Source organism: Triticum dicoccoides, chromosome 6B (genome assembly GCF_002162155.2).
Source record: "Triticum dicoccoides isolate Atlit2015 ecotype Zavitan chromosome 6B, WEW_v2.0, whole genome shotgun sequence".
NCBI classification, from domain to species: domain Eukaryota; kingdom Viridiplantae; phylum Streptophyta; class Magnoliopsida; order Poales; family Poaceae; genus Triticum; species Triticum dicoccoides.
The window spans coordinates 457,296,809-457,323,496 of NC_041391.1; the positions used below are offsets into that span (position 1 = coordinate 457,296,809).

Genomic DNA, 26,688 nt, shown 5'->3' on the forward strand with positions numbered 1-26,688 from the left:
ACTCTTTACCGGACGGAGGGAGTATGGAATATTGATGCAGTATTAGTGCACTTATTAGTTTTTCGTTTCTTGAGTGAGGTGGGACCATAAGATCGGAATGTTGAAGTTAATCAAAGGCTAAACAGTGACCTATACAACTTTTTAGACAGTCAAGGAAAAACATTCTCTAAAATAATTCAAAATTCAAAGTTATGTTTGATTTTCCTTGCTAGTTCATGTATACATCGTCTGGCTTCCATGAACTGTGCCTGGAATTCAAGAATCAGAAAGAGTCATAATTGGATTCTAGAAACATGAGAGTTTCATTGTCATAAAAGTAGGAGTCATAAATTCCAAACTCAATTCTAGCGAGTTAGAATATGACCAAACCAATTCTTTACTATCGGGAAAGAATTGAATGTATTCATGGGTTCCATACATTCATGGGACTTACAGATCATGTATGGACTTACCAAACTACACAAAATTCCTCCATGCATTAAGTCATCCACGCAAGTTTGAGTTAATTTCATAAAACAATTGTTGAAAACATAAATATCAAAGTTTTATGAAGAGCATGTGTACAAGTATGTGACTCACCTGCACGATTAACCAGCTAGTAAGCCAAATGTCGCTCCTCGACGCGCGCGCAACGCCCATAAAGTTTCGAATCTTTCTGTTATTTTTTCTATAATGTGAGGGTGTGGTTGAAAGTGAAAATATCATTTCTTTTGTGAAAGTTCATTCTATAAGTATGTGGGACTTACTTCCACGATTTGACCCGCCAGTAATCAACATTACCCTCAACACATGGACAATACCCATAAAGTTTCAAATAATCACATGAAAAGCATAGTGGGAGATTGAATTTTAGATATTAAAGTTTTATGAAAGTCCACACACGACATACCTATACAATGTGGTCTGCCGTTAAGCTCAAAACAGCTTCCTGGTACATAGAAAATGTTGGACAAATCTCAATTGATTCTGGATTTTTAAGTGTGAACATGAAGTTTGAATTTGTACAGAATGAGTAACTTGCATTTCTGCTCGACATCAAAACATAGAATTAAAATCTTTAAGAAAAATCGCAAATTCTACTAGTATTAAACTTAGATTTATAATTCAATTTTTTTTTTTTGGAAACGAGGTGCTAGAGAAATCAGGGCCGTACAGCCTTCTTGCAAAACCACCAAAACGCCTCAAAAATTCGAAGATAACGAACGCATCCACCTGCTCGGATACGCGACTAATGGAGGCGCTGCGGGTATGGAGGGCTTCCTTCAATCTCCTCGGCTTCGCGGCCTCCCGCGCCGCCGCCGCCTCGGCCGGGAGGGCCCACCGTTTCCACATCCGCTGCTGCTCCCCGGCCGCTGCCGCCACCACGAAGCCGCCGCAGGACCGGCGCCGCCGCAGCGCCTCCTCATCCTCCACCTCCGACCGCGACTCTATCCGCGCCATTCGCCTAAAAAAGGTCAGCTCTTCGTCTGCCGCAACTTGCCACGCCTCTGCTTGAACACTGTTTGGGCGCGCCATTCTACTCCCCACAATCTGTGGCCGATACTGCCGTGAATCTGCTCGAGATCAGTAGCTTGTTTGACTTGCTAGGTCGAGGAGCTAAGAGGGAAGGGCTACGAACCGTACGCGTACAAGTGGGACAGGACTCACACGACCAAGGAGCTTCAGGAGAGGTACACCCATCTCGAGAATGGTGAAGTCTGCACCGAGGCGTCGGTTTCCATTGCTGGTAGGATCGTTGCCCGAAGAGCGTTTGGAAAGCTTGTTTTCATGACCATAAGAGACGACTCCGGAACTATTCAGGTTCGTTATTCAAATGATTTGCCATCTATTGCCAGTCAAATTACTTGTGTGAATCAGACAAGGGTTGTTGCTTTATAATTTCCCAATAGCAATATGTTATCTGCCTGAGCTTGTAGTTGAAACTGGCTAAACATGTCATTGCAAATATTAAAATTGGTTGCCCTATGAGTTAGCAAAGTTTGGTCAAAACTCTGGAAATTCAGCTTCTGGGCCGCTGAAAAGTGAGCTGTACAATAGTTTGGCAACAAACCAAGTGGAGGTCAAATACAATGATTTGTTTACTTTCAAATAGTAGTTGTCTCAAGAAGCTCTGAACTTAGTGTCACATATTATTTACTCTTCTTAATATATGTCAATGTTTTTGTGCTCCATTTTTGCATATCATCTAGATGTGTGAGGCATCAGGCATGTGAATGCCTGGATTCAAACAAAATGAATCAGTATTTGATGTGAGAAATTTGTATTGATTAAACATCTGATTCTTATTAAAATATGAGCACATTCTGATGCAGCTTATGATGGATGCAAAGTTGTTTCACCATCCAATCCAAATTCTGTTTGTATGATCTTAACTTTTCAATGTTAGTTTGCCTGGTAGGTAAGCCTAAGATTGCACTAAACACTCTCAATTCTGTACTGTGTGGATTTGTTGAACAATCTTTAATTTTTTTGTTGGCTCAGTATGGGATCCATTAGTAAAAGGCCATCAGGTGACATTGTATGCTGTGACTATTGTTTCCATTGGAGTTTGGCTTCTTCCCAATGCAGATGAAGTCTACTAGATCATGTTCTGCAGTTTGCTATTTGTATTTCTTGTGGCTAGTAGCTACTAAAATTTTGCTTGTTATTCATTTAATTGTTGAAGAGATTTTATGCGATATACATTTTAAAACTTCCCTTTTGGCAATTGTTAGCTTTACTGTGAGAAAGACAGCCTTACGGAGGAGCAGTTTGAGCAACTGAAGGCATTTATTGATGTTGGCGATATCTTAGGTGCAAGTGGGTCCATAAAGAAGACAGAAAAAGGTTTAGTATTAATAATCCTTATACCGATGTGTGAATAATGTCTATTATATTTGGGATTTTCTATTTGTCAGTTGACTGATAATGAGTTAAATCTCAGTCGACCGAGTTGCACATTACCAAGCCTAAACTTGCACAGAAAATTCACGTCCAGGAATAGGCTCCATGCATTTTTCCAAACCTAACATTGCACTCAACTGTTATATGGCATAGTTTTTTTTTCCTGTTCTCTGTAGGTGTCAAAGTGAACTGTAAGCCTCACATATGAACAAATCTCAGTAAACTCGGTCTATGACCAATGCATTGAACTTCTTAGTGGCAGCACTAATGAGTTCACTGTTCATCATTTGACTTCAGTTTGCAGCATAAGATTGATTTTTATGTATCTATCTGCTTTTTTTTATCACGCACTGTGAGGAAAAATCCCACAATTCCAATATATTAAGAGAAAATATCTGCAAGAGTTAAAGGGTCAGAATATGCAAAGAAGCCAACCTAGGGTGGTAGGAAAGAGATCCAGCGTATCAACCTATCTCCATGCTTGATCTTAACCCTATGAGCTAGCAGAGAGATACCATGAACAAAGTTGCAGCGCTATTCTGTAAAAGAGGCTTGCAGAAATAAAAACCTTGCCATTACGCTGAAGCCAAATGCGGCAGCAAGCTAGAAACACGACCTCAGAGAAGAAAGGCCCCCAAATCCCTCCCTTGCCGCCCAAGCAATCTGGTGCATGTTGCTACCTCCAGATCAGTCAATTTGCAAATAACTCCACACACGGCAACTAAATTGCAGAGTCACCTCGTCACATAGTTCTTAAATTTGTCCATCCGAAAAAAGTTGAAATCTCAACTTAGCATGTTAGGTCGTTTCACTATTGAAGTGCCCTTTTTTCCCTGTTTAAAAATCACCTTTATGCAAATACAGGTAACTTGTTTTTATTCAGATAACCATCTGATTATTCTCTATTTAAATTTAAACTAAGCAAACCAAGTAACCAACCCACTTCGCTATTCCGGAAAATACAACAAAATTGGGTGACGGATGTTCAGAAAGGCAAAATTGAGTTACATAGCAGAATGCTGCAAAGTTACCAAGGACATGTGTTAGTAGGTCTGGTTCTAGCATTAGAGCAGCACAAAATCTCTGTGAATGTCTAAAGTTTATGTACATAAAAAAAGTCAACTAACAGGCACTATCACCCGTTGCAACTTTAACTAGAAGAAACTACCATGAGCACACCCCATGGAGGCCAAGCCTCGAACCTGAGTGGACTGAGCACGCGCACTCGTGCCTCTAGCCAACTGAAGGATGCGCAGTTCTTAAAGTCTATATATTGTGGCAACTCAATATTATTACCTGGGGTAAACGAGTTCAGTTCATGCCAATTTATACACATTACAATTTCATATAGTTTTTGGATGTGCTAGTAGCATGCATTTTGATAGCTCAATATTCACTATAGTTCTTTTATTAACCTGCACTTGTATTTGACATGATGGATTTCACTGCAGGGGAACTATCTGTTTATGTCAGCTTTTTTGAAATCCTTACAAAATCCTTACTCCCGCTACCAGATAAGTATCATGGCTTGACAGATGTGGACAAGCGGTATCGCCAAAGGTTAGCTTTTCTTTTGCTTAATATTATGTCCTTTTGTTTCTGAATACACATTTAATACTGTGCTATGTGCCATCTTCATACAAACCATTTGGCAGCTATCAATGGGGTTGGGTCTTAATGTATTTTCTTTGGTTTGACAGATGTTAGGCATCTTTTGTTTTGCTTCATATGTATTTCTAATTGGAGAATTCATGACATTCACATTCATGCTTCAGTTAGCACTTAGCACACTAGTATCCGGTGAAACATTAATGTGACAAATGTTCTCCAATAAAAGGACAGACCCAGTGCATAGAAGCTCCCACACAAGGTGGGGTCTGGGGAGGGATTATAGGAACCTAGTCTTACCCCTGCAAAGTGCAATGCAGAGAGGCTGGTTCGAACCCAGGACCTCTTGGCACAAGTGGGGAGGACTTCACCACTGCGCCAGGCCTGCCCTCTACAAATGTTCTCCAATGATATACATAAATTATATCAGTCATTTTTAGTATATTACAATTTACAGATACTCACTATCGATCACATCCTATTACAATGGCATAAATGGTTCAATGGTCCTTTTTGCTAATCTATTACTTACATTTGCCTGCCCCCTGCTGCAATAGTGCATGCTGTTTAAACTGAAAACTGGATCCTAGCATTCTAGATTCATGTCACTTTTATTTGATTAAATGCGATTTACTTACCTTGTTATGTCTTTACAATTTTTGTTTTAGTATCAATGAGCTATGACAACTGTTATTCATATATTCCAAAATACATATGTCAGGTACATTGACATGATTGCAAATCCTGAGGTTGCTGATGTGTTTCGAACAAGAGCAAAGGTACTGGATACTGTTGTACATAGAAACATATTTTCCTTAGGGAAACGTAGGTAGATTGTGGAACACCAAACAGAGTCCTGTCATTTGTATTATGTTGGATAGTAAGATCACATTCTTAGTTCATCCGAAAGTACCCAGAATATGACGGACTGGCAGTGGCATGCATCCTTTGTGGAAGTTACCTTCTATTGTTGTCTTAGCTATTTTCATTTCTCATAGGTTGTTTCTGAAATCCGCAAGACAATGGAATCATTTGGGTTCATTGAAGTTGAAACTCCAGTTCTACAGGTTTGGTTTCTGTATATTCTTTAAATTATCACTCTGCAGGATTAATCAGTGATGTAATTTTCGATTTCTAGCTTGATAAGAGGGCATTGATGAGGTCATATATGTTAAATAGGTGTAGTCTGTAACCAATTAGCCAAGTATTCTTTGTCGGTTTAAACAAACAGAGCCGATGAAGTCCCTGGTTTGGTTTTTACAGTTCAACTGCATATCTAGTCCGTTTTCTCAAACTTGAATCTAGATGTTGAATCTTTAATCTTTTATCTTGTTAACCTTGTGTCTAGGATTACCATATGTATAACTCATAGTTTAGTTTACTTGGTGGTGGTCATGCTGTTGCACAAAACTATTTTGCCAACCTTGCATGTTAATATGTTACGCTTCTGATAATTCTATTTCAAACAAATTCCTTTCTAAAAGGTCTAATTTTGTTTTATATCTATTTTACAGTACATACAGATAAGACGAAACTTCTCTGTGCCCAACACTTAAAATTTGTTCTACTCAACATATTTTTTCTCTAGCAGGCATGTTAGTGTTTGTCATTTTATTAGAAGAAAACACCAAAGATGGCGGTATTCTTACAAAGCCAGCAAGCGAAAAAGAGAACCAAAAATTACTGTACAGATCCTAGAGCTACAGGCTTCGGGATAATACTCCGGGTTGGGCCAGGCTTTGCGTCCAAACTCAAAATGACAAGCCTGAGCCTAGCATGTAACATGTAAACAGTAGCATTTTTAATTAAAATTTTAGTATTGACTTGTACATTTTTGGATAAACAGTATCGTCAGTGTGTTTAATAAAAGACTACATTTTAAGTATTTTGGACTTAAGAGCCCTGCTTCGGGGAAGACGTGGATCCAGGCCCTGCAGCGGCCTTTGGGCTGGGCCCGTTGGGCTGCACTGCCCATGCTCAGGCCTACATTTGAGCAAGAAGACGCGTAACGCCCCTCTAACTTCATCTCAGACATGCATACTTACAACTTACTGTCTTGTACTCCCTCCGTTCGGAATTACTCGTCCAAGAAATGAATGTATCTAGATGTATTTTAGTTGTAGATACATCCATTTTTGTGACAAGTAATTCCGAACGGAGGGAGTACATGTCAAAAACATGTCTACCTTAACATGGATTGGGAATGAGAGAATTCTTCTGACACCTTTTTGATCTTAGATAGACAATAATAGCAGTATAACACATGACAATAACCTTAACTAACAAGGCTACTGTAGATTCATTCTCTGGGTTTGTTGGATTGGAAGTGCATATACACTTGTCTGTACAGGGACAACTAGCTTCAAGCATCTGGATATTGGATCCCGATCAGCTTGTCAGGATAATCTCTGCTTGATCCTATCTAGATTATTGTTGCTTTCCAGTAATTGGTATCAGAAATTTAATTTCATAATGCGTATTTAGTTTATTCGAAGCAACATATTTATGATTGATGGTCGAAGTGTCACCTTGGAGACTGATAAAGAACGACCTACATTGTGACCCAGAGGCAGTAGAAACAGTGTAAAGTCAAAAGCCCACAAAACATATAGTTTATGTAGCGCTAGGGTTGAACGGTCGCTGACGTGGTGTGCATGGTGGAGTAAGGAATGAAGCAAAGCCTGGCCCAAAAAAAGTCAGTGACATGAAATAACTTTGCTACTCTCTTCAATCTATATTAATTGTCGCTGCTTTAATATGGATCAGAGGGTGTACTTATAACTACTCGACTTAATAACATCCCAAAAAATACCACATACAAAATAAAGCAGCGAGAGCACTAGCTTCTCCACAGCGCCTAACAAACTAGTCTGGAAGTGGAATGAGGCAGGCACCTACAATGCCAAATCTGCCTACCACGCCTCCTTCCACGGATCGACGGCCTGCAGCGACTGGAAGCTCACCTGGAAGAGCTGGGCGCCGCCGAAGGTGAATTTTTTTCACTGGTTAGCCAGCTTGGACCGCTGCTGGACGGCAGGTCGCGTTGCTCGGCATGGGCTGCAACACCACTCCGCCTGCCCCTTATGCGACCAAGCACCAGAGACTATGCCCCTTATGCGACCAAGCACCAGAGACTATGCATGGCATGAACCGGATCCCTACCAGGGCGTGGTCTCAGGTTGTAGGGGTGGAAGGAGGGATGGCGTGGAGGAAGGCGTGGTCGCCGGCGCTGGGGCGCCGTCGTTGCTTGCGCACGCGCACGCGCGAGAGAGAGAGCAGGGCGGCGACTAGGGTTAGGTCTCCCGGCTCCCTAAGGAAGCCGAGCAAATATGATTGCTTCTTGCTTAATTAGATTGATACATCTCCTCTCCTTATATAAAGAGGTTTACTTGACTCCCAAGCAAGCGACCCTTATCTCTAATTAACCCTAAGACTAACGGGCTATACCGCCAGCCCGGGCCCATTAGGCCATTACGTACTCTAACACTACACCCCACCTTGACATGCAGCTTGTCCTCGAGCTGCAACCTAACCAACTGATAACCATGACTCGACGCAACACAAACCTAACACCTAAAAACAAGGCTTTTACATCTCGGCTTGTTTTATTACTCTCAACCTGAAATGGACTGGGACGCTTTATTTTGGACCCCTGGACATAAAGTGGACACCATCCGCATGTCGGACGTGCACGTGTACAGCCACCGGGATCCCATGGACACCATCTGGACAAAAGGGATGCATGTGTATGGTCACCTGGAAGTGGTCACAAGAGCGACTAGCAGAGGCGCCCTCGCGGCGGTCGGCGGCGGAATGCAGTGGTGCTACGCGGTGCGCTCCTGTCGGTGACACCATGCCTTCTCCCCGCCGGACGGCTGTTGGTCTGCACCGCACAGAGAAGAGTGGAGGGCTTTCGATGGAGAATGACGAGGAAGGGTGCGCCTCCCCAACTGCCGATGTCGCAGACGTTGACGTCGCTGCCCGCGGGGAAAACAACATGCCCGCCGCCCGTGGGGAAAACCGCATGCCCAAGATCCCCGACGCAGCAGACGACATCGAGGTCCTTTGCGCAGCGAAGCGCAACTTGGAGGAGTTGCAGCTGCAGACCACGCATCTCCCGCACACGCCGACGCGCTAGGAGTCCGCGCGCAGCAGCCTGCAGCCTCACCGCCGCCGACACGTGACGGGTAGCGATCCAAGTCGGAAGCGGTGACGGCGACGACGGGAACTTGATCTGCTAGATGGGGACGCCCTGGGACGGCGGCGGCGCTGATGGGAACGAGGTCGTCGCAGTCCCGTCGTAGGGCATCCCATACTGGTACGAGATGACCGGCGCCGTGGTCTCGGCCGAGGGCGGCGGCGGTGGGGGTAGCCGCTGTTGGTGTGGTGGTGGAGGTGGCTGCTGGGGATGCGGCTGGGGCGCATAGGGCCCGACGAGGAAGACCCTGATGCCCGCCACGGCCTGCCGTAATTCCAGGATTGCGGCTGTCATTTGCTCAGGGGTGAGGACGAGGGCGGACGGCGCTGGGGCAGAGGGTGCAATTGCCCCTGAGGACGCCAGCACACCCACTGCCGGCGCGCCTGCTGTGTGGGGCAGCAGCACGGATGAAGACGCTGGTGGCGGCGGCGGATGGGAAGAACTCGGTGGAGGGCTGGACATGATCGAACCCGGGAAAGCCGATACCAAATTGGTATGAACCGGATCCCTACCAGGGCGTGGTCTCAGGTTGTAGGGATGGAAGGAGGGATGGCGTGGAGGAAGGCGTGGTCGCCGGCGCTGGGGCGCCGTCGTTGCTTGCGCACACGCGCGCGCGAGAGAGAGCAGGGCGGCGGCTAGGGTTAGGTCTCCCGGCTCCCTAAGGAAGCCGAGCAAATATGATTGCTTCTTGCTTGATTGGATTGATACATCTCCTCTCCTTATATAAAGAGGTTTACTTGACTCCCAAGCAAGCGACCCTTATCTCTAATTAACCCTAAGACTAACGGGCTATACCGCCAGCCCAGGCCCATTAGGCCATTACGTACTCTAACAATGCATCTTCTCCTGCTAGACTGCCCCTTCTCACGACAGGGCTGGCACAAAATTCTCTCTTGGATGCGCATGACTTGCACGCCACCGGACAACGACCGATCCCTGCTCGATTGGTGGCACACCGCTAGGCATGACACACCAGCACCAATGCGCAAGGGCCTGGCCTCAGCGACACTCCTCACCTCCTGGATGATATGGAAGCACAGAAATGATTGCATCTTCGACCGTGCGCGCCCGTCCGTTCAATCCCTTGTAGGCAGCATAAAGGATGAGGCCTGGCTCTGGGCCAGGGCACGCGCCATCGGACTTAGAGTAGTCCTCCCAACAACCTGGGATGTACACTAATGACTGTTGCCTGATTGTAAACTACCTCCTCGGAGGACTGTAACTTTAAACCCCTCTTTTCAATGAAATGAAACGCAAGCCCCTTTGCGTTTTCTCGAAAAAAATAAAGCTTATTTTTTGATAATTTAAGTTCAATGCTTAATCAAACTAACATGAAATGAATTTGATATAAAAATGTTTCAATTTAGTTCTACAGCACATATAGAAACTAGGTGATACCCCGCACATTGTTGCGGGAATATTTGCAACATATTTCAATGTGATTCGTTGTATGAAACATGAATATTTTAAGTAATACTATAAAAGATGAAATGAAAATACATATAATTTATTATGTTTCATTACTATATAGTTGTAAAATGTTTAATAAATAAATAGCATAATAGAACGAAAATTCTCATGTATTTTTGCATGCTGAAATGGGTCTTTTTCCATGCATGTTTCATGATCAAGTGGCATGCTTGCATATTGAGAGACATATGGTAGTGGGGGTGGGCCTTTTCTCATGCATGTTGTGAGATGATGTGGCTTGCTTGCATGTTGAGAGAAATAGTTAGTGGGGGCTAGCTATTTAGATATAGAAGATATGTATTATTATGTTTCATTACTATATAGTTGTAAAATGCTCATTAAATAAATAGCATAATAGAATGAAAATCCGCATGTATTTTTGCATGTTGAGATGGGTTTTTTTCCATGCATGTTTCATGATGAAGTGGCATGCTTGCATGTTGAGAGAGATATGGTAGTGGGGGTGGGCCTTTTCTCATGCATGTTGTGAGATGATGTGGCATGCTTGAATGTTGAGAAATAGTTAGTGGGGGCTAGCTATTTAGGTATAGAAGATGCATACACTACACTAGGACTGCATGCACTAGGGCAGCCAGGCAGGGAACAATGTGGCCACGCGTCGGTGAATGGCGGCCGGGACGTTCTTTCGCTGCAGTCACGAAAGATGGCGGGCTCGAGATCAGGGGAGTTGTGGGGAGTCCGGGACGGTAGCCGCTGGTGGTATGGGAGCAGCCAATCAGGGAAGTGCCGCCGGCGTGTTGGAGGTTTGGAGCGCCTGGTGCATGCGTGTAGAGGACGTTCGCTTGCCGTGTGTGGGTCAGTAGATGCTTCCGTGATTGGGCCTTTGTTTTCCAGGCTGTGCTGGGCTGTACCTCACGCCCTCCCTTTTCTTTCTTTTCTTCTCAGCCATCCAGCGATGTATGCGACTGGAGTCTGGATGCATGCGTACGCATCAACGCAGCGTATACTAGTATAAAAATTTCTGTGCCAAATCGAGGTAGGGTGGACGCCCGACCTCGCCCTACCGGCTCCTCCGGCTGTGGTTATAATAACGCATTAATGATATCAGCATATAGCTAAGCCAAATGGGGGCACAATCTAGTATAATAGCACTAAGTAATGATCTTGTTCTTTTGTACCTTTTTTTTTGCCTATGTTCACTTTTAGAGTCTTTTCTGACCTTTTTTTTTTCTTGAAACGGGAAAATATAGGGAGAAGCAGGTGGTGCTGAAGCAAGACCTTTTATAACTCACCATAACTCCCTCCAAAGGGATCTTTACTTGAGGATTGCAACGGAGCTGCATTTGAAAAGAATGCTGGTGAGGTCACAATGCCATTTTTTCCCTCTACCTTTTGGAAGTTTGGCTTTTCCTTAAACTAGTCTATAGTAGTGTCCTTTCCTGCGATACAACTGCTTCCATTTTAATGAGTAAATTTACTACTGCAAGCTGCCTCTATATGCTTGTTAGATCAACCTGATCCAGTTTAACGTGTTAAATTAGAAATATACTGTAATTGTTTACCAATAAGCTTGTAAGTTTCTTTTCTAGATTGTTTATGTGCATATTTCTTGACTTGGTTAAATTGAATTTGTCTCTATATGTTCGTGGAATAGTCACAGGATGTAAGTTGAAGTAAAATTATATGTTGTAAGCTACAATTGTCTTGGAGCGTTACTTTGGAGTAAATTTCTAGTTTGGCACTTTGCACCATTCAACTGGTGTTTACATTTTCATTCATCTGTTTCTAAGTCTTTGAAGGGGTTAAAAAAAATTGTATGCACCTAAGCTCAGGTGCTCCAGTGCTAGCTCAGCCGTTGGATCTTTGATCCAGCGGACATGTGAGGTGCTCCAATTTTTCTGCAAGAAGCCCCTCCAAAAATCACTAAATGACGCGCAGGTCCAGGGGCTCCTGAGATGTCCGCTGGATCGAGATCCAACGGCTGAGGTCGCACGGGAGCACCAGATATTCCCCCTATTGGAACATTCCCTATGGGGGGAACTAACATGTGTTCTTACAATTTCAAAAGGCCATGCCCTGGCGCCAAACTTCTATTTACGTACCAGTTTATGAGTACTACTGGCAAATGCAGGTTGGAGGGCTCGAGAAAGTTTATGAGATTGGGAGAATATTCCGAAATGAAGGCATCTCTACTCGTCATAATCCTGAATTTACCACCATTGAAGTAAATGATCCTTTTCTCTCATATGTTTTTTCCGTTCTGTTGTTTAGCTCTCCTTTTTTTGGGAGCTTGAGCTATCTTGTAGCTTAATTGCTCTATCTCTACCTTTCCATTTTCCACGCCCCTTTCTCTTCCTCTCCTTTTGCTTCCAGAATGTGCTACTTTAAGTAAGGTCTCACTTGCTCCCTTATATTTGGAAGCTAGATGTATGAAGCATATTCAGACTATGAAAGCATGATGAATTTGGCCGAAGAAATCGTAACTCGATGTGCTATGGCTACGACTGGAAAGCTTAAGATTGATTACCAGGTAATGTGTTTCAAGTCTATCTATAGTATGAGAATATATTGTGCTGCATTATGTGAGTGAATTTGGATTGTCAAGACAAGTATCACATCAAAATCATGTCATCATTTGTTGCTCATATCACTGCTTTACAAAACCTCGTTTTTTGTTGTCGTTTCTATCTGAGTGGAACTCATTGGTAGTTATTCTTGCCATCAATGATGCTCTACTAGTAGTCTTGTTTTGGGCCTTATTGCCTGACCTGGATTGCCCTATGCATATTTGCACTGGACACATGCACACTCAACGCATAATACTTAAAGCACGCGTATATACTTATATCTGTATTCCTTTCACTCCATGAACTGGCGTATTTACTATCAAGCAGGGAACTGAAATCTCTCTGGAAAGACCATGGAGAAGGGAAACCATGCATCGTCTTGTCGAAGAAGCAACAGGAGTAGACTTCAATAGTTTTGGAGATGTTGAATCTGCTAAAAATGCTGCAAAAGGGCTGCTGGGGTTCAAAACAGAGAGCAGTGAGAGTACTTCATTGCAAGCTTGTTCATCTGTTGGACATGTTCTCAACGAGGTATTTCTCAAATTCTGTTTCCTACAACTGTTTCAAAATTTACTATGGTGATGCATTAGGACTTTCTGAAGAATTTCTATTTTGGCTTCTTACTCTGGGTTCAAGTTCATTTTAGACGGCATTTTGAGAACCCTTTTAGTCAAACCTCAACTCCAGGGTTTGGTTCAGAACAAGCATTCAGAGTCGGATCAGATTGTAAGCCTACAAAAAGAAAGTTGGATATTAGTTTGGCAGTGCAGAGTTTGCAGGAATGCACTATCATTCTGTCATTGACTATTGCCATGTTCACCGGTGTGAGGCTCTGGCCCAGCTTCTTTACACTCTGGTTGGAACCGAACAAAGCTGTATGCTACATTTTGCAACAAGCAAGATGCTTGTAGATTCGATTTTCATTGGTGTATATTCCTTACTGCACGCCAGCAGCACACCAATACAATCACGATTTTTGAAATCTGCTATAATTGTGCAAACCAAATTACTCTCAAGTGAAGTGAACTACTCCCTCCGTATCATTTGAACTGCAAAAACGTCTTATATTTTGGTACAGAGGTAGTACTGAACTTTCTGTTAGCTGTATGTCTTTGTTTCCTATATTCTTGAACCAATCTTTCTTTTAAGGATCTACTTTCTACAGATACTTGAATAAAAATGACATCCTAGAAAGTTTATAACTAATAAAATATACTTCGGTTAGTTTATGCATAAGAACTTAACTGATACAGGTTATGGGATTTGAAAGTCCACATATACTTCAACAGGAACATGCAGTAACTGTAAGTGCATGTTCAGTTGCAATATGAGTAGAACACACATCCCTTCGAAACTGCAGAATTTTCAATGCATAGTATATGATGTGATAATTTCATTAGTGTTTAAACTTTAAAGTTGCTTGATTGAGCTATTGGAGAGTTGATTATACAATTCTATATCATATGCCAGGTCTTTGAGACTGTTGTTGAATCAACTCTTGTTCAACCAACATTTGTTCTTGACTACCCAGTTGAGATATCACCATTAGCGAAACCACATCGGAGGTAATTCTGTTAATTTGGAAAAGCTATGTGTTCCAAAATTATTGCTATAAGGAAGTATTCATTTACTTCATTAGTGATTTAGTGTGATATGTCTCCCTGTTTTATTATCGACTTAATATTATCCACTGAAAGTTCTCCTTTTGTAATACAAATGACCGACAGGACAAATACCATTACGAATCAGGTATAGTTGAAGTACAGCTTTGTCCTGATATTAGTAGATTACATGCTACCGTGCAGATAATATTAGTAGATTACATGCTACCGCACAGAATCAAGTATAGTCGAAGTACAGCTTTGTCCATTACGAATCAAGTATAGTCGAAGTACAGCTTTGTCCAAAATCATTGCCACAATGTTACAGATCAACTGAGTTTCCAAAAGAACCAACAGAGAACAATTTAATAGGATAGTGGCAAATAAGGCCCATTTCCTTAAGGTATCACCACATACCACTTTTCACTGATCCAGCCAGTTAGGAATGCTCCAATTCAGCCGGTTAGGAATGCTCTGGTTTCCGCCAATCAGGAATTGAGAGTGTCAGTAGTCTCTGCATAAATAACCATCAAACTGGAGATCAACACTGTGACACAGAGGGACTGCATACAGTTTTATTCAAGCATACCCCTTCAAGTTACAACTGCAATACACTATGCTGGTTTCAAATGACCTTTCGATATGAACTGTTCATATTGTGTAATTTGATGATCTGGACAGGATTCAGGTTTCGGTTGCTAACAACTGAAATGATCATAACAGCTCTTCTCTCTTATCATAGGTATGCTGGTCTTACTGAACGATTTGAACTTTTTGTATGTGGCCGTGAAATTGGAAATGCATTTTCTGAGCTCACAGACCCAATTGATCAGGTGCGAATTTGTTTGCTTTCTTAATGCGTGTCAGAGTGCCATTATCACATTTTCCATGTAAAGCTGCACTTCACATTAGCATAAACAACGCTTAGCGGGCATGACAAATTATGCTAGAAATATGTCAAGTTTTGGTCCGTGGTGATTAACTGATTATATGTGTAAACACAGTAATTTATTTGCACCATTTTCATTAGACAGATTTCAGAAATATTCACTGTGCTATGGAAGTACGAGTAATAATGTAAAAGGGAGCATTGGTATTAGAAAATTTCAGTTCTAATGACCTTGAGTGAAACTAAAGAGCCGTCCTTCTGGAAATACTTGATTTGCAGTGAGAAATTAATGTGTTGGCATGTAAGTATGATGGTATTATGATTATTATTTTTGGCCTTACTTAGGAAGGTTTATCAAATTTGATGGCATAGGCCAAACCAACATTGCTGGTTAACTAGCAAAAGGCACCATCATGTACCCAAACAGGGCTCTAAGGCATCCTCCCAAAGCTCCCACCTTACCTGAAAATGTGGAGGGTGGGGAAATTACAGTTCTGTCCCTGACCCCTGAATGACAAGACATGTTTGATTTAGCTAAATCTTACTGTACATTGGCTTGAAGGGGAGCCTTGGCGCAGTGGTAAAGCTGCTGCCTTGTGACCATGAGGTCATGGGTTCAAGTCCTGGAAACAGCCTCTTACAGAAATGTAGGGAAAGGCTGCGTACTATAGACCCAAAGTGGTCGGACCCTTCCCTGGACCCTGCGCAAGCGGGAGCTACATGCACCAGGTTGCCCCCCTTACTGTACATTGGCTTGATGAAAGATCCTTTGGCAAAGTATGCTAGACTGTAACGATCACTTTATTTTCTGCTGCAGAGGAGTCGTTTTGAAAATCAAATAAAGCAGCACAATGCTAAACGCGCTGCGATGGATAAGAAGGTCAAATCGGACGAGAGTAAGGGGGATGATGAGTATTCCTATGAAGTTTCCTTGGATGAAGACTTCTTGACTTCTCTGGAATATGGAATGCCACCTGCTTCCGGAATGGTATAATCCTTAAATTGTCTGCAAGTGCAGTTTTTTTTTCTTTTCGTCTTTTACCTTCGATAGGCTGTCGCAAGTTTTCACTGAGCTATTTATTCATCATCATTACTATATGCATGTGAACTACGTACTAATTTGTGTGGAATCTTTCAACTTTTAGGGCCTTGGTATCGACCGGTTAGTAATGCTTTTGACAAACTCTGCCAGCATAAGGGACGTTATCGCCTTTCCAGTCCTGAAGCTTCAGCAATAGGACCTTTGCTCAACGTAGGGAGAGATGCAATTTAGAAAAGGCCGAGCCAAGAAGAGATTCGGCGGAGGGCAGGCCTGGCGCAGTGGTGAAGTCCTCCCCACTTGTGCCAAGAGGTCCTGGGTTCGAACCAGCCTCTCTGCATTGCACTTTGCAGGGGTAAGACTAGGTTCCTATAATCCCTCCCCAGACCCCACCTTGTGTGGGAGCTTCTATGCACTGGGTCTGTCCTTTTTTTTCGAGAAGAGATTCGGCGCATCCTGTGTCTTATGTTGAAGCAGTTTTGTTGTGTCTGACCAATATTTCGACTGGTAGATCTTGTGTGCAATTATATACTGCTCATTACTTCATTGGTAAATGGATGGGGAGGAGGGTCGAGTGTCAGGCGAAATAGTCACTAGTGCCGACGCTGGAATAAAAAATCGGTTCACATATTTATGGTTTCCTACAAGTACTCTTAGGTTGGAATGCTACGAATGTAAACGATACCTCTTCAATTGAAAGGGCAGTTTTGTCCATTTTTGTTAAAACCACGTGACCCAGTCGATCAACTTGTAGGTATAATCAGTTAGCAGTAACCAAGTCAATAATCTTCTAGTTCTGATCAGTTGAATTCCCTCCGTGTGCACCCAGATTTTTTAAACCGTTGGCCAATTTGCCCCTCCCTCCATGAAGCCTGCGTCCGAATTCTCCCAGCGGCAGCCTCCAAATCATTCTCCACTGTAGTCTGTAGGGCAAGTTGATTAAGTGATGGGGGAAACACTCAAAGTCATCATGTATGTGCGTCCATCAGGTAGACTATGCGTTGTACGATCGTCTGTTGGAAAGCGCATGCGCTGCGGCCGCGCGAACCAGGCGTGGCGTGGTGCTTGCCGCCGTGGAACAGGGCGGCGTCCGTCCAGGACATGAGACGAACGATCACCTGTTTTTACAAGAAGAAAGACGCAAGTGTGGAGCGATGGAGGTAGAGAATTATAATTATTTCTCTTTCGGAATGGACGATGAAGGTAGAGATTGGTTAGTCAAAGATTTGGATTGCAGGCGGTCTAAGCGGCGACTTATGACGTATATCCATCTAATCTCTGACGTACTCCCTCCGTTCAAAAATCTTGAAGCATTACGTGGACGGTAAAAACTGGCAGCGGAATGAACAACCCCAAAAGTCTCTTCTTTCTTCCTGCGTAGCAAAAACCTGGTTAGCCGCAGCCACGGCGAAGGACGCCTAGCAGTACACGCAACAACGATGGCGCATGCATGAGTGTATCTTGCACTGTTCGTAGAAACCCAGAACGAGTGCCGACTGCCGAGGCCTAGCGACACGACACACGAGCGGATTCATGGCGTGCCGCGCCCCATCCCTGTCAAGCCCGCCCACAAAGTCACCGCTCGCTCGCTCGCTCGCCGGTCCGGCCCCGTTCTCTTCTCCATCCCGCGACCGCCGGGGCCGTGGCAACAGCCGCTTACGTTGCGTGGGGGAGGACTGCACTGCGGGCGCCCAGCCGCCGAAAGCGGCGCAGGAAGGGAGCTGCACCTGGCCCGGAGACGATATGGCACTATGGCAGCATGAGCCCTGACGCTCAGCCGATGTCCGGTCGGTTGATCCATCTCGCCATCTAACCCACCATCTAGACCATCTAGGTAGACACTGTAGATAGCGAGGGCGTCACGTCAGTGCTAATCGGGTTCCATCAGTCCCGGATAAGCCTGTCATTTGGGGCCTCGTTTGATTGCCTGCTGCTTAATGCATGTGTGGTGCGCAAGCCCCAGGGAACAGCATCAGCATCGCTGCCGAGACTGGCCTCAAGGTATCATGGTATCATGGGGGGTTCTGCATTCATGGAGAGTTCACGTTCATTGTACTCTTCTCGATAAGCACCATGTTCGGTCCAGAATGTCGGTTTCATTTGAGAGAACTAAAATGCGCAGCTAGACTAGCCACAGCAACTGATGATGAACCTGCTATACACGGGAAATTCGCAGGGGCACTCACCTACCAGGCTAGGCTCAACCGCTCGATTGTCGTGACGTAGTTGAATCCCGTATGAGGGCATAGTATATTTTATGTTCAATCGTTGTTTGAAACTTACGATCTTTTATCTGAAACTTACGATTTTCTCACTTGCTCTTGTCAAGTTTCACAGAGAATTTTATCTATGCTTGTCGTAGATACACGCTCTTCCGCTGGTGTATGAGATTGTATCTATGCCCTTGTAACTCTTGCTTCTCTATCTATCAATGGAATGGTACACAGCTTGCGTATTCGTGAAAAAAATAATTCATAGAGAATTTTTTAGGACAGTTTTTTTTTGCCGGTTGTAGGCCTAAAGATCGCGATTTTATTGGTTGCTCGTATTAAGTTTCAAGAGTTGAAACTTAACATTTATTTTTAAAATCTGTTAAAACATATTTAAAATGGATCTTATTTCAAAGCCCTCGTCACTAGAAATAATGAATATGAAAACATAACTTAATTTGGATTGTTTGTTCAAAAGATATAAAGTTTGAAAACCGGAACCCAAAAATAAAAGCACACATGAGGACCTGCGTGCTTCGAGACCCGAGTGCCACAAATCCGAATGAACCTTGAAACCACATCTTGATTGCTCCCGCAGTTTTCCGCTTCCATGTGACCAGCGCATTTTCGTTGTTGAGGTTGAAGGTTTTGAATAACCTTCCGAATCAGCCGCAACCTTGACTACACCTCCGAGCGCACGTAGCACTTGGCTCGGGACCTTGTAATTTCTACCCCCACTATCAATGAAATGATACGTAGTGAAAGAAAGGGTAACCTCCCGAAGGGTGATGAGTTCCTCTATTTCTTGATGTTGCAAATTCCTCCTCCTTGGTAGTGAGGCAATCCACATCCACCTGTTGTTAGGTCCGTGGCTACTGTCATTTTGTTTCTCTTGAGGTGATGATGCCAAAGAGGATCTCGGGGGCTGGGCGCAATGGCCACATACACCGTTTCGTGGAGCCAATTATTGTGCCAAAACATTGCGTTTTCTCTGTCCCCGATTATGTGCTAGCATCATTTTATTTGAAAGTTTATAAATACAATGTGTGCATGGAATTAATAACTGTATTACTACGATGGTGCATGCATGGAAACATACATACGCAGCAGTGCCAGCAAATCGTCGGCATCACCGTCATGTACTATCACGGGAGTGGAATCACAAAAGCATATGTAGGCGCACGGGAGCACAAAAATCGTCTCTGCCACAAAGAGAGAGACGGCACGACAAACTGATCAATGGGCCGACTCGTTAATTAAAATAAACAAAGGCAGCCTAGGCGTAGCCACTTTTTGCTCGGAACTCTGCGCGCGGCTCAGTGCACGGACTAGGCATACATCAGCCACAGTCGCAGTCTCCCAGTCCCAGACGCAGCAGCTTCAGCTAGCGAGGCAGAGGCAGAGGAGCAGGGCTTTAGCTGGCCTGTACGTACAGGCATGTGTGCCAGCTGATTCATGTGCCTGTACTGCGGTCGCAGGCAAACTCGTGATCAAGTCCCTAGCTAGCTGCTCCGCCTGCCTCGTGCCACCTCTCAGCTAGGGTTTCCTGCTGCTCACCGGGCGCCGCCGCCGGCCTGCCTTGTCTCCTATAGTTCTTGAATCATGAAGGCGTGGTCGATCCTTTTCCTTGTCAACGAAAGGGCTTTATTTTTAGGTGTTTTTGAAAGTTTTATTAAGATTTGTGACATGCTAAGAAATACGAAGCCAAGACGGCTTCTTGAAGATGGAATAAGGTCCTTTCCGTCTAGTTTCCGTCCCGGCAGTGTTTCCAGCGTCGTCGTAGGGCATGTGGGGGTGTATCTTCGGCGGATCTTGTAAGATCCGATCGGCGTTTGTCTTGGGTGGATCACTTGGATCCGGTCTTTATTCGTCTACGTATACGTGTCTGCAGGTTGGATCCTCTGATCTTTGCAGACTTGGCTACACTTTATTTCGTGCTAATAAAATGTCCGCATGCATCATTACGATGCAGAGGCCGGGGTCCTCCTTCTTTTCAAAAAATGGTTGAATCCTCTGATCTAGGCTTCTCTTTATCACGACTGTTACTATTCTGCATAACGACTTTTTGATTCTCTACTATAACAATGTTTGTCCGGCTCCGATGTGGGAGGGACGATAACGGCGACGCACCTTTGACTCACTCCAGTGCTTGTAGTCGTCAGTAGGTGGTCCACGAACCTGGATGTATTTTTTACTCCTAAGTTCTTTGTAGAGTACTTGATGAATAGATCAGAAGTTTCCTTTGAGAAAAAAAGTCCCTAGCTAGTTACTACCTCCGTCCTAATTTATTAATCCCCTTCGTATTTTGTGCTAGATTTTAACTATAGATTTAACGAACAAAATGCTAATGCATGTCATAAAAATTATGTAGTTGAATTTTTATTTAAACATAGTTTTCAGTGATATTATATTTTTACATGTATTAACATTTTGTTGGTTAATTTTAAGATTAGGCTAGTCATAGTGGGTAGTAACTTAGACAAGTAACATGCATATGTTACTAGTCTATGTTACTATCATTATGATGGATAGTAACATAAGTGTAGTGTCATGCAAGCCTTCATTTATTACATTGTAGACTCATTTTGCATTGTACCACAAGCATCTCTCTCCTCATTAACTCCATGCCACATAAGCATATATATCTTGGGGTGCGTTACGTTACTATCTAAGTTACTCCCACTATGGCTAGCCTTAGACCTCTCCCAATGCAAAGGTGCTTAGATAAGGTGCTAAGTGCAGTAAATACCTTAGCAACTCAAGTCTCCAATGCATAGGTGCTTAACTTGTTGTTGCTAAGCACACTTTATTTAGTAAGTTAGCACCTAAAGTCTTTCATGCATTGGCCAAATTGTTTCATTTAAGTGGTTTGCCTAGGTTCTCGCGCTTGATATTGGTTCTTTCTGGGTTCACTAAAGTACTCTCTCCCCTCCTTAAATATTGTGCCATGTCATTTTTTTGCTTATGTGGCAATGCTTAGCACCTGTCCACGGTGAAGCACTGGGAAGGGCCTTAGGGCATCTCCAACAGGTTGTATGTTAGTCTTGTTGGTAAAATGTCCATGTCATCAACCAACAAGCTATCATACAACTACTCCAATAGATTGTATGTAAGCTATCCAATAGATGGTAAAAAAATAAATGTGATTGCTCTATATTTCACCTTGGAGCTTGTGCAAAGGTTGTTGGTTAATCTACATACAACTTTACTCTCTCTTCACATTTATTACATGCCATATCATCACTATGTTCTAGGTGTCAAATTAACCAACACCTATCTTAAGATTGTTGGAGATGCCCTTAAAGGTCGACACAAAATACAAAATAACCGATAAACTAGCTGGTAGCGGAAACCGATGCAGCTAGCTAGCTAGCTCCAGCTTTGGACGGTCAGGCCGGAGATCGTGACGCTGTCGGAGGCAGGAGCCTGACTCAATGTCCGTACGTCACCATAGTTTAAGGCTTTATTTAGGGTTCTCGGTTCCCAAAGCTTAATTAATTGCTTCGTTCAGTCTTTGAAAAGGGAAATGCTATAGCTAGCCCCTATGGCATGAAAGGAATTCCAGGACTGACTTGCATCGAAAGGGATCATGGCAACCCACTGTCATTGTAGAATCTCTGCAGACACTTTACACCGGAAACCGTGGCTGCTGAAAGTACTCCTTTGAATATAATACGTACACATCTATGTACCAGGAGTATACGTGGAGATCTAGAGGAAGCAGCACATTTCAGGTTCTTGCTGCTGCATGCACGTGAACTTTTCTACGTACTCCTTTGAATATAATACTGCTTTCGGGAGGAGTTTTTCAATCATATTTGAATGCAAGTACTAGGGGTAGACAGAATCTTTCAAGAAAAATTGGCTTACGGCGCCGCAAACAGTGACCCTGGCGCCGTGTCGGGGTCCAGGATGGACGAACTAAATTGTACGCACGTGGTGTGTTACCGTAAGAGATCTGACGTCCTACTTTCTGACATTAGACGACCCACTGTCCATTTGACCACCCACGTTTAGGAATCTTTTATTTTAGAACCGCCCTACTGGCATTTTATTCATTCAAGCGGGTCATATACTCATATCTGATTGAATAGGCTTAATCAGAAACTCAGGGATTACATCAAAAGTACACTGATTTAACAGCTAAAGAAAGGGAATGTCTAGCACAACGGTGAGCGACCACATTAGCTTCCCTGTGTGTGTAGTCAAGTTTGAATCCCTAAAAACTCGAGAGATAAGACCGCATCTCTCTAAAGACATGACCTCCTATGGACATGTCATCTTCTTGCATCCACATGTTGCAAAGGTTTTGACAATCAGACTCAATAATTATATGAGAAAATGAGTTCTTTATAGCAAGTCTGATAGCATCATGGCAAGCCAATAGCTCCACAGTAAAAGAATCATCAAAGACCATATATTTTGAGCTTTTGGCAACAAGAAAAGACCCCCTGGAGTCCCGCCCAACAATACCTGCACCAGCCGCTCTACTAGCCATATTTATAGAGCTTGACCTATCTTGGTTCAGGCTCATTCCATGCCGATTTAGGTCTTGTACAATGTTAGGTGCTTAGAGAGGTGTTCAGAAAATTAAATTCGTTTTTTCTGAAGCACCAGTGTCTATTGTGCAGGAGAGACGTCTAATTAAGCGTCTACCTTTCACAATTAAGCACCAGTGCTTAAAAAAACACTGGTTTATTTCTCTAAACACCATTCCTAAGCGTCTTGCATTGTACAAGGCCTTAGAGCCAACACTTGTCACCTCTACTGAAGAAGGGATGTCCAACGCCCTTATTAATTCATAAATGATCTCCATGGATTTGTGTGGTTGGAACTTGACCTCACCATGAGCATACTTGCTTCTATTACTCCAAATTGCCCACATAACTAAAATAGCAATAGCAACATGATCCTTCTTAATAAATTCTGGGTCTAGCAAATCCTTCTTCCACGTTACAGGTTGCTCAGTGGTCACCCGCCACTAAACCACGATCGCTTCCTCATTGCGGAGACAAGCAGAGCTATCCCAGTTCATCTGCGACAGGAGGCCAGATCTGCTCTTGCTGGTATGCTCAACCATGATGGTTTCTCTGTTCGTTTCTTTGAAGACTCTCCTTTAGGCCTTGGTCTCTTCTGCATCCGTACTGTGCCACTTAGAGATGCTCTCATTGGGAAAACTTATATGCTTTACGAAGAAGTTGAGGTCACTTTTGTTAAGCATGATGAAGCAATCAATATGCGCATGCCAGCGCTAGGTCGCTATACTTGGATCCTTTTGCTTGCTTTTCCTCAAGATTATCAGACGCAATATTGGGTGGAGAAAGCAGTTTCTCATTTTGGCAAGCTGTTGAGCTGGTTTAGTCCTCGTGAGCCATTGTCTGGAGTTCTTGTTCAGGCTTGGATTATGAGTCCGTCTGTGGTTCCTAGGGATTTTGTCACGCGTCAGATGGGGGCAAGAGGCGCTCTTGGACTGTTCCTGTGTTTATGCTTAGATCTGACGGAGCTAATGTGTTTGCGGATGATGTTCCACTTGCTGGTGAAGATCCCCTGCCTCCTAATGGCGATGCTCATCCTCTGTTTGGACCTCACACTACTGCTGAACAGGCTTTTCAAGTTAGGCTGCAGGCTTGGTTGGTCCGCAATGGGGTTTTTGGTGCAAATGGGGCTGCTGCTTCGGGTGGAAACTCTGCAAATCTCCCGCTGCTTGCTCCTCCTTCACCTGATTTTGTTCCTACCAGAGGGCAGATCAACTTTCAGGAGATGTTAAGAGATCAGGGGGTGAGGTTTTCTGACGGACTCGTGCCTGAGCCCAATGTAGATGACAGCCCACTTTCTGCTTATAATGATAACATATCTACTGCTGCTTCCTTGGATGAGGAGCCCCTTGTTATCAATGCTAATGGTGCCTCTCCTGACTCTGTTAGTTTTGCCGGTCTCAACAACAACAATTCGCTGCAGATCAACTTGTGTTTGGTGAGAGATTCTTCTCAGGCTTTGGACTCCTCTGCTTTTGCACCTTTTTGAATCTGTGCCCGATGTTTTTGATCTTGCTCTGTCTGTGATTAAGGGCATGCTCAGTCCAAATCCTGGTAGGGACTTCTTATACTTCAATATGCCTGTGATCCCCCCTAAACTGATCAGATTTTTGGGTGTTCAAGCTGTTCTTGCTATTAGCTCTACTCCTTTTCAAGGGACAAGGAAAGTGGCCAGAAAACTGAACTTTGATGACTCTCCTGGGGGGCTTGAAATACAATCTTTGTCCTCTGCTCAGCTTGATTCCATGGAAGCCGCTGGTTTGCTTGGTGGCTCTGTGAATCAGTCTCTGGACCTGTCTCCCATGGCCGCCTGATTCATCTGCAATCCATGCTGTTCGTAAGAGAGGAAGAAAACCTAGAGCTGCAACTCCTTTGGTCACTACTGAAGTGCGTAGGAGCAGCCACAATAACATGTATCGTGGATTCAAGGTGGACATGCCGTCTGATTCCCGTAAGCGCAAGTCTGTGATTGCTCCAGCGTTGGTCTTGGCCGTCCCTGACCCAGCTCCTTCTTCGGTGACAAGCTCTGTTCCTGCTCCTCTCTCAATTGAGGCTATTCAACAGATGGGGTCTGTCGACTGTGGTATTCCCATGGCTGAGCTTTCTGAAGATAGGCTGCTTTCTCCGAGGGAGAATTCTCAGCCTGAAGCCTGATGCCTTGGCTCTTATCTTCTTTGCGATGTTTGCCTCATCTTTTCATAGTCGTTTATTTGGTTATGTTTATGTTTGATCACTCTGAACCTAGCTTTATTATTTGGTTGCATGGCGCAAAGCTCAGCTTATTTCTCCTTAGGTTATATCTCAAGTGTGTGCTGCTGGAACTTATTTTGTTATGAATCGTGCTGCCTGTTCATGGAATATTATCTGTTGGAATGTGCGTGGTATTGGCTCTGATGAAAAGCATTTGGCTCTGCGTTCTCACATCGATAATTCTAGGTGCTCGATAACTTGTCTTTAGGAAACTAAGCGTGATCATTTTGACCATTCTTATCTGCGTAAGTTTTGCCCGAAATGTTTCGATAAATTTGCGTTCGCTCCCTCCATTGGTGCCTCGGGTGGCCTCCTGGTTATTTGGAATAGTGCAAGGTTTTCTGGTTCTGTCTCTTTCTCCGCGCAATGGGCATTAGTGATCTCGTTTAAGTCCATGCACTCATCTCACGCCTGGACACTTGCAAACATTTACGGCCCATGTACGGGAGAGGAACGCTCTAATTTTGTCTCTTGGCTATATGATTTGCAAATTGGCGCTGCTGAGGATTGGATCCTCATGGGTGACTTTAACTTCATTCGTTCGCCTGCAAATAGAAATCGTCCCGGAGGAGACTTGGCCGATATGATTACGTTCAATGATATTATTAGAACCCAAAGTTTGGTGGAAATTCCTCTTCGCGGTGCTACGTTCACTTGGAGTAATATGCACCAGGAGCCCCTTTTAGAGCAGTTGGATTGGTTTCTCACTTCGAACCATTGGACATCGTCCTTTCCAAACACGTCGGTAAGATCACTTGCGAGACCTGTCTCTGATCATGTACCTTGTCTTTTCTCGGTTCAATCAAATTTTGTTCGCTCCAAGCTTTTTCGCTTTGAAAACTTTTGGATTTCTCACCCGGGCTTCAAAGATGTGGTCATAAACTCTTGGGGCTCGTCAGTTTAGATTGAGGATCCTGCTAAACGTATTAACTGTAAGCTTAAAGCGCTTGCTTACGCTCTCCATCAATGGAGTAAGGCCATCTCGCGTCTCTCTTTGCTTATTGAGAACTCTAAAAAATGCTTAAGTTATTGGACAGCATTGGGGAGGAACGTATGCTTGCTCTCCATGAATGGAACTTCAGACAAATTCTCAAAGCCCATATCATTCGCCTTCATGATTACAAATAGCAATATTGGCGCAAAAGGTGTACTATTTGGTACATTAAATATGGGGCTGAAAATACTAAGTTCTTCCAATGAATGGCCACGGAAAGACACAGATTTAATTCCATTGCCACTCTGACGCTTGACAATGGGGTGGTTTTGGAGGATCATGATAGTAAAGCTGCTGCTCTATTTAAGGCCTTTAGAGATAGATTGGGAGTTTCTGTTCCTATTGATATGAAATTCAACCTGGATGCTCTTGTTACAACAGGTGTTGATCTTTCTGATCTCTCTAGACCTTTTTCTCATGATGAAATCGACAAGGCAGTTAAGCATCTCCCTGTGGACAAAGCTCCGGGTCCGGACGGTTTTA

At 43.7% G+C, this 26,688-nt stretch overlaps 1 protein-coding gene across 2 annotated transcripts; it reads left to right on the forward strand.

The window, feature by feature from the left end:
* Positions 1-1,198: 1,198 nt before the first annotated feature.
* On the forward strand, positions 1,199-16,850 carry LOC119322597 (lysine--tRNA ligase, chloroplastic/mitochondrial-like). Of its 2 annotated transcripts, XM_037596084.1 has the most exons (15): positions 1,199-1,453; positions 1,588-1,800; positions 2,715-2,826; positions 4,335-4,443; positions 5,213-5,270; positions 5,490-5,558; positions 11,371-11,478; positions 12,252-12,344; positions 12,546-12,650; positions 13,015-13,218; positions 14,158-14,252; positions 15,031-15,121; positions 15,995-16,165; positions 16,323-16,462; positions 16,652-16,850. In XM_037596084.1, exons 1-14 carry the CDS (start codon positions 1,232-1,234, stop codon positions 16,413-16,415), a joined length of 1,743 nt encoding a protein of 580 aa, XP_037451981.1. In that variant the 5' UTR covers positions 1,199-1,231; the 3' UTR covers positions 16,416-16,462; positions 16,652-16,850. The 2 variants fall into 2 exon arrangements, with proteins under 2 accessions (XP_037451981.1, XP_037451980.1); XM_037596083.1 differs by having other exon boundaries at positions 16,323-16,846.
* The last annotated feature ends 9,838 nt before the right edge of the window (positions 16,851-26,688 follow it).